Source organism: Carlito syrichta, unplaced genomic scaffold, assembly GCF_000164805.1.
Source record: "Carlito syrichta isolate Samal-C Ts95f unplaced genomic scaffold, Tarsius_syrichta-2.0.1 Scaffold303306, whole genome shotgun sequence".
In the NCBI taxonomy this organism is placed as follows: Eukaryota; Metazoa; Chordata; class Mammalia; order Primates; family Tarsiidae; genus Carlito; species Carlito syrichta.
Window position 1 is genome coordinate 191805 of NW_007247402.1, and position 8716 is coordinate 200520.

The following is an 8716-nucleotide window of genomic DNA, read 5'->3' on the forward strand; positions in this document are numbered from 1 at the left end:
GACCCGCTGGGCTCCGGCGGTCCTTCCACCTCAGCCTTCCGAGTAGCCGGAATTACAGGCACGCGCTACCACACCCGGCTGATTTTTTGATTTATTGTAGAGATGAGGTCTCGCTGACCAGGCGGGTCTCAAACCTGCGGGCTCAGGTAATCCACTCACCTCAGCCTCCCAAAGGCGCGGGATTACAGGCTGAGGCGCGGGATTACAGGCTGAGCCACTGAGCCCGGCTATGTTGTTGATTTTTTAAAAATCAAAATAAAAGATTATTACAAAAGGGCTTTCCTTTGAAATTGAGTAGTTGAACAGTCACTTAAGTGTCTTCTCTTTATTTAAGAATTTTACAGATATAAACTGTTTTGAATCTTGGACTCAGAATACTTAGTGTTATTTTTTTCAGAAAAGTAATAAATAACAGCAAGCTCACAGCCGCTTTTTATTACATAGTATAAAGAAGTCACACAGTAAGTCTTGTCCTGCTATTCTGCTTGCCAGTATGTGTGGGTTTCTGTACTCCATGGCTGTGCATATTCTATTCCAAATTCTGACAATCAGATGACAAGAATGTGCAGGCTCTCATCACTTGTCTTTAATCCCAATTGCTTCAGCCTAGTATGATGGAAAGAATACTAACTAAGCCGGGCTCGGTGGCTCAGCCTGTAATCCCGCGCCTTTGGGAGACTGAGGTGAGTGGATTGCCTGAGCCCGCGGGTTCGAGACCCCCCTGGGCAGCGAGACCTCATCTCTACAATAAATCAAAAAATCAGCCGGGCGTGGTAGCGCATGCTTGTAATTCCGGCTACTTGGAAGGCTGAGGCGGAAGGATCGCCGGAGCCCAGCAGGTGAGGCTGCGGTGGCCGGGAGCGGCCACTGCACTCCAGTCTGGGCAACAGAGTGAGACTCCAACTCAAAAAAAAAAAAAGAATATTAACTAGCCTGGAAGTTAGAGACCCAGATACTGATCCTAGTTCTGTCATAGATATGTTACAAAAAAGTTTACATGCTCAAGACTTCTAATAAACCCTTCCATCAAGGCATTGGGCTGCTTCCCTTCATATGGTTATTAAAGGCATACAAAATAACTACTCTAGCCAGGTGTGGTAGCTCGTGCCTGTTACTTGGAAGGCTGAGGCAGAAGGATCGCCAGAGGCCAGCAGGTCGAGGCTGCAGCGGCAGGGAGCAGCCACTGCACTCCAGTCTGGGCGACAGAATGAGACTTCAACTCAAAAAAAAAAAAAAAGAAATAACTACTCTACGTCATTACCTAAATTAACATATGCTCAATTTAAACTTTAAAATTCATAGAAAAGCCAATAATAAACTTGTTGAATTTAGAACCATAAAAGATGAGGCCAGGAAAAGATCCTCAACCATCTCCTTTTATAGACATGGAAGAGGAGATCCAGTGGCTAGGTGGGAAGAGATGTGCCAAAATCATAGAGGTACAGAATAGGTAGTCAAGAAACCTGAGGTTAAATCCCAGGTCTACCACTGATTATGTGATCTTGGTTAAATGCTCAATCTTTTTGAACCTAAGCTTGTTTGTCAGAAATGGAAAATAATCTTGAATTCCTGTCATGAAGATAAAATAAGAGCAGGTATTTAAAAGTTTTCTGTAAACTGGGAAAAATCATTATACAAACTTTGGTTATTAGGAGCCCAAAGTCACATAGCTAGCTGGTAGCAGAGTCAGGATGAGGACCACACATTAAATATTAAGGCAGTATTTTGTCCACTCTGTTCTTTCTCTAACAGACCCTTCTCTCTCCTTCCTCTGTCCTCTCCCTTTACCTATAATGTGTACAGAAAAGCGTAACACTTTGAAACATGATTTGCTTTTAACTCTACCATTTCTATCCTAATTTATTCTCATTTTCATTCATAGTTTAGTAAGATTTAAATAGAATTATGTTTGCAAAAAAACGGTGCTTAAAACTACAGATATTAGCCGGGCTCGGTGGCTCAGCCTGTAATCCCGTGCTTTTGGGAGGCTGAGGTGAGCAAATTGCCTGAGCCCGTGGGTTCGAGACCCGCCTGGGCAGCAAGACCTCATCTCTACAATAAAAATCAAAAAATCAGCCGGGCGTGGTAGTGCATGCCTGTAATTCCAGCTACTCGGAAGGCTGAGGCGGAAGGATCGCCGGAGCCCAGCAGGTCGAGGCTGCGGTGGCCGGGAGCGGCAACTGCACTCCAGTCTGGGTGACAGAGTGAGACTCCAACTCAAAAAAAAAAAAAAAACTACAGATATTTAATTCACTTAATAATAGGGAGGTGCAGGGTTGCATGAGAGTAAATGTTTGTTGAATAGACATGGCTAAAACAGACTAATAAGTCATTAGTAAATGAAAGGGAGCCTAATTTTCACCTTAATTGCATCATTTAAAAAATTAATCTGGAAAGATACCTGACTTTTTAGGCTTAACAACTTAAGGAGCACAATAGGTCATAAAAGTCCTAAATGAAATAATGAATCAAAATTCCCCTCAAGGTTGAAAATCCACAAAAAAATCGAGTCTAGCTCAAATGACAAAGAAAACGTAAGTACTTACAATGCCAGTGTCACACAAAGGATCAAAGGGCCCCACAAATCCCCTAAAAGGCAAGAAAAAATAGAAGGCGGCTCTTAGCAAATGTAGTATTTTCTATCTTTATTCCAATATCCACTTATCCCACTCCTGGGATTCAGACATCAAGGATCTCTTTGTTTGCCCAAGCCTTCCTACCTCTCCTGTCCCACTACCTGCCCTCAATGCTACCTAATCATGAATGCACTTGTTCACATAGCCTTCAAGTTTTGTTCACTTCATATCCCACAAATCTCCCTTCTTCCCATCTACTAAGCCACATACCAGCAAGCTAATTAAAGACCAATGGGCAAACAGTTAGTAGACCTAGGTGCGCACCTCATGCCCTCAGAAAAAGACTACAGCAAAGTCACTTTACTAATCTGAGACTTATTAGACAAGGCAAGTATAATCATGCTCAGTTCGTGAAAATGAAAAATGAAGCTGAGAAGGAAGTGACTTGCCCAAGTTTATATATACATGGAGGTGGGACCAGAACTTAGGTCTTCTGATTCTTAGTCCAAAGTTCTTGCCACCATCACAGTGCTTCCCTTTCATAATTAATACATTTAATTAATATGGAGTTGCTGTTCTTCTAAGTGAAAAAACAGCCCAATAATGGTAATTTCACAAGGTTAAACTTTACCAAATAGCATATAAAAGTTTTCTGAAAACTATAAAAGTCTCTGCCAATATCAGATTTAGCAAACAATGGTTCTCAATCAAAAGTTGTTGAGTGATTAGTATGCTAACAATTCAGTAACACACAGCTTAGAGCACAATTACCTTCCTCAACTAATCTAAAAAAGGTGCATATAGTACATCTAACTTTAACTTCATATGTACATAACTTTGCCCAAGAGAGATATACATATGTACATATTTAATATTGTTTATTTTGAATTCTGTATTTTGACACCATTGCAGAACATTTAGAAAAGATGTAAGAAATCATAATCCTACCACTCTAATAAAACTATTGTTGATCTTATTAACAGTTTTTTAACTTATCAACTGAAAAACTAAGTTCAAGTAAAGTCATGTGCCACATGACGATGTTTTGATCAACAACAGATTGCATATTAGTGGTCCCTTAAGATTATAACAGACACACACCACCACTGCACTCCAGCCTGGGTGACAAGAGTGAAACTCCAACTCAAAAAAAAAAAAAAGATTTAGCCGGGCTCGGTGGCTCAGCCTGTAATCCCGCGCCTTTGGGAGGCTGAGGTGAGTGGATTGCCTGAGCCCGCGGGTTCGAGACCCGCCTGGGCAGCGAGACCTCATCTCTACAATAAATCAAAAAGTCAGTCGGGCGTGGTAGCGCGCGCCTGTAGTTCCGGCTACTCGGAAGGCTGAGGCAGAAGGATTGCCAGAGCCCAGCAGGCGAGGCTGCGGTGGCCGGAAGCGGCCACTGCACTCCAGTCTGGGCGACCGAGTGAGACTCCGACCCAAAAAAAACAAGATTTAACAGAACTGAAAAGCTCCTATTGCCTAGTGATGTCTAGCGAAATGCATTAAATGCATTACTCATGTGTCTGTGGTGATACTGATATAAACAAACCTACTATGCTGCCAGTCATATAAAAATATAGCATATATAATTAAGTACAGTACATAATACTGTACTTGATAATGGTAATACATGACTATATTACTGGTTTATGTATTTACTATACTATACTTTTTATCATTAGAGCGTGCTCCTCTACTTGAAAAAAAAATTAACCAGAAGTAAAATAGTTTCAGGCAGGTCCTTCAGGAGGTATTCCAGAAGGCATTGTTATCAAAGGAGATAACAGCTCTGTGCATGTTAATGACCTGAAGACCTTCCAGTGGGACAAGATGTGGAGATAGAAGACAGTGATACTGATGATCTTGAACTTGTATAGGCCTAGGCTAATGCATGTATTTGTGTCTTGGTTTTTAACAAAAAGGGTGAAAAAGTTAAAAAAATTGTTTAATTTTCAAAATAGAAAAAGCTTATAGGATATAAAAAATATTTTTGTACAACAGTACAACATGTTTGCGTTTCATGCTAAGTGATCGTATAAGAGTCAAAAAGTTTTCAAAAATTCCAAAGTTCTAAAAAAGTATATAAAGTAAAAAAGTTATAGTAAGCTAATGCTAAGTCATTAATTAATTTTTTTGAGACACGTTCTCACTCTATTGTCCAGGCTGGAGTGCAGTAGTATGAACATAGCTCACTGAAGACTCCTACTCCTGGACTCAAGTGATCCTCCAATCTCAACCTCCTGACTGGCTGGGACTATAGGAGCATACCATCATACCCAGCTAATTTTGTATTTTTATTTTTGTAGAAACTGGATCTTGCTATATCGCTCAAGTTGGTCTCAAACTCCTATGGCCTTAAATAATCTTCCCATCTCAGCAGCCAAAGTGCTGGGGATTATAGGTGTGAACCAACATAGCCAGCCAATAGTTTATTTTTACTGACAAGGACAATAAGCAAACTCTTCCAATCTCTGAAATTTCAATCAAAATTTGTAATTTCTTCCCAAAAATTTCATTTACATATCTTTTCATTCTGTAAAATGATATCAGTTTTATTACCACAGAGACTTTGGCCTTATAAAGTACTTATGATAAGGTACAATGAGATGAAGCAAATCCTCAAAAACCTCATATACTTACAGTCTCTCAAAAGAGTATTACTTCTCCTTGGGTACAAAACATGCATGAATTTTTTCCCAACAGCTTTTAGATCACGCATCTGAAAAACATAAACAGCTTGTTGTATAGTGATGATCAAGGTTGCCAGGCAGTCCTCTCATTTAATTTACTAAAATATCTTTTTTTTTTTTTAGTTGGAGTCTCACTCTGTCACCCAGATTGGAGTGCAGTGACACGCTCCTGGTCACCACAGCCTCAACCTGCTGGACTCTGGTGATCCTTCTGCCTCAGTCTTCCAAGTAGCCAGAACTACAGGTGCATGCTACCATGCCCGGCTAGCTTTTTATTTATTGTAAAGACGAGGTCTCACCAAATTGCCCGGGTAGGTCTCCAACGCGTGGGCTCAGACAATCCACTCGCCTCGGCCTCCCAAAGTGCTGGGATTACAGGCTGAGCCAGTGAGCCCAACCTAAAATATCTTTTATTTCAATATCCTGGGAGCTGTTCATTGAATTTTCAAGCTAATTCTAGTTCAACTCCTTCATCATACAAACAAACCAGAGAGGCAAGGTATGCTTTTTCTATTAATTATTTAAGCCAGTTTTTAACATTTTTCCACATCCACCAGTTCTGTTTTGATTTTGAAAACTCTGTAAAAGACAAGCATAGCCCTCTCAATACGTACTTAAAGAAACTAAAACAATAGCACTACAATAAGCTGTTCTTCAAAACATAGTTATATGACATTCAGTTCATATAAGATGAAGTCCCAAGGGTCAATCAACCTGCTCCCCCTAGTTACTACATTTCCTCAATATACAAAATAAATTAAGTTCCAACATTCTCAATGTAACTGGTAAATTAATCCCAAAGCCAGATACCAAACATCAAGACATTTGAGGAAGGGTTCAGTAATGCAAATATAACCTCTCAAAATGCCATTGAGATCATTCTGTCCTAGTTTTTTCTCCTAGAATTGTATCCATATCATTAAAAACTCTTTGTAAATATAACTTTTAATAGTTGTTCAGCATCATTCCATGAGTGTAACATAACTTACTTAATACCAATACCAATAGCCCATCTGTTGTTCATTTAAGCTGTTTTCAACTTTCTCATACAACCAAGAATTGCTATAATGAATATCTTTGTATATTGATATTTTTCTATGTTTTTTTTTTACTTTTAAAATGTTTCTTGTATTTTGAGAAGTATAGTTATTGGTTTAAAAAGATTTGGATGTTTTAAGATTTTTATTTTTTATTTTTTTGAGTTTCACTCTGTCACCCAGGGCTGGGGTACAGTGGTACACACACAGCCACCTCAGTCTCATCCTGCTGGGCTTCAGGTGATCCTTCCACCTCAGCCTTTCAAGTAGCTGGAACCACAGGCATGTGCCATGCAACCAGCTAATTTACTTATTTATTATAGAAATGAGGTCTCACAAAGTTGCCCAGGCTATTCTCGAACCCAAGGGCTCAGGCAACTTTCTCGCTTCCACCTCCCGAAGTACAGTGATTACAGATGCGAGCCACCACTCCCACGTCCATTTTAAGATTCTTAATACCTATCATATCCAAACTGCTCTCCAAAAAAGCTGTACCAAATTATTCTCTGGAGGAGAATCTTAAATATAATATGCTGAAAACTAGTGAACCAAATGAAACTATTGCAAAGTGCCATTAGTTATTTAGTCCCACGATACTGAACAGAAGTTCTCTCAATCAGTGTAACTTACAATGGTATTCCGAACAGATTCATTTAATGTAGAGTTGTCAAATTCCCGAATGCGAGATCTCATAGGAATGGTGATTTCTCCTTCTACAGGTATATCTTGTGAGATAGATATATCTGAAAGGCCTGCAAACTGAGAAGAATCAGAGAAAAAAAATTTAAGCCTGTAATAAGCTGCAGCATTCCTTGGAGATAACATCATTTCCAAGAGCATAGGGACCATGTCTTTTTGTTGGAATTTACACAGTAAAGTAGGTGTTAGCTTAACAGATATTAAGCAATGCAGTTAACTAAAATTCTCAAATATAATTTTATCTAAAAGATAAAATATAATTTAAAAAACTGTTTAAAAATAAATGTCATAGACCCTTTCCTGCCCTCCAGTATTTGGTTTCTTTGAAGTACGAAATCTTCACATGATACAAGCTAGCAAGACTAAGATAATAATCGCAGAGCTATTAAAAAGTGACCTTTTAGAAATCACATCTTAGAACAAACTGCCACATTTCTGTTGCACTTCTGCTCCTTAGTGGGCTCTAGTGGCCTCTGCTGGATAAAAAAGAACATTACATGAATCATAAAAGCAACAGGGAAGAACAGGGAAATAGCAAAACACACCCTGATTACTTTTTTTACGAGATTACCTGGCAACCACAGAGCAAATAAAAATTTCCTTTTTAAAAAAACTTTTGGCCAGGCTTGGTGGCTCAGCCTGTAATCCCAGCACTTTGGGAGGCCGAGGAAAGTGGATTGCCTGAGCCCACGGGTTCAAGACCAGTCCGGGCAACTTGGTGAGACTTCATCTCTATAATAAATCAAAAATTAGCCAGGAGTGGTAGCGCGCGCCTGTAGTTCCGAATACTTGGAAGGCTGAGGTGGAAGGATCGCCAGAGCCCAGCTAGTAGAGCCTGCGGAGGCCGGGAGCGTGCCACTGTACTCCAGTCTGGGCGACAGAGTGAGACTCCAACTCAAAAAATAAATAAATAAAAATAAAAAAAGTTTTACCAAAAAATAATTGTATCCCCCAAAGCTACTGAAATAAAGACAGATAAATATTTCTAATAAGACTATATTTATTAAAATTTTCAAAGTGAATGAAGAATGTGGACTTTTAAAATCTTACGGTCATCTGCCAGATTTGATTATCACAACTGAAACTCTGGAATCTACAAATTCCTAAGAAATAGAAGCAACCCTTTCTCATACAGTATTTGGCCCAGTAGGCATAATTTTTAGTGGGCAACAGTTGCAGGTAAATAGAACATAAGACTGTACATTAAGATTTTAGGAAGAATGAGGTTGTCTAAAGAACTTATAAAAATCAACTTATCAATCATGTTCATAAGTATTTTTTAAATATAAGCAGTAAGCCAGGTCAGGTGTGGTGGCTCACACCTGTAATCCTAGCACTTTGGAAACCCAAAGCAGGAAGATTACTTGAGGTCAGGAGTTTAAGACCAACCTGGGCAAGACCCTGTCTCTACAAAAAAAATTTAAAAATTAGCTGGGTGTGGTGGCGTACATCTGTGGTCCTAGCTATCAGGGGGAGGTTAAGAGGATCACTTGAGTCCAGGAATTTGAGGATACACTGAGTTATGACCGCACCACTGCACTCAAGGCTGGGTGACAAAGCAAGACCCTGTCTCTTAAAAAAATTGTTTTTAGGCTGAGGTGAGTGGATTGCCTGAGCCTGCGGGTTCAAGACCCGCCTGGGCAGCGAGACCTCATCTCTACAATAAATCAAAAAAAAATCAGCCGGGTGTGGTAGCGCATGCCTGTAATTCCGG

At 39.7% G+C, this 8716-nt stretch overlaps 1 protein-coding gene across 4 annotated transcripts in view; it reads right to left on the minus strand.

The window, feature by feature from the left end:
• The window catches only part of YIPF6 (Yip1 domain family member 6), a 37349-nt gene that overhangs the window by 5721 nt on the left and 22912 nt on the right, over nt 1-8716 (minus strand). For 3 of the 4 annotated variants that reach the window (XM_008058351.2, XM_021712480.1, XM_021712481.1), the window contains exons 2-4: nt 6934-7062; nt 5217-5295; nt 2547-2589 (exon numbers count right to left, since the gene is read on the minus strand). In XM_008058351.2, the coding sequence (XP_008056542.1) occupies nt 2547-2589; nt 5217-5295; nt 6934-7062 (251 nt within the window). The remainder of the gene's footprint in view (nt 1-2546; nt 2590-5216; nt 5296-6933; nt 7063-8716) is intronic. The other variant, XM_021712482.1, reaches the window with a different exon arrangement.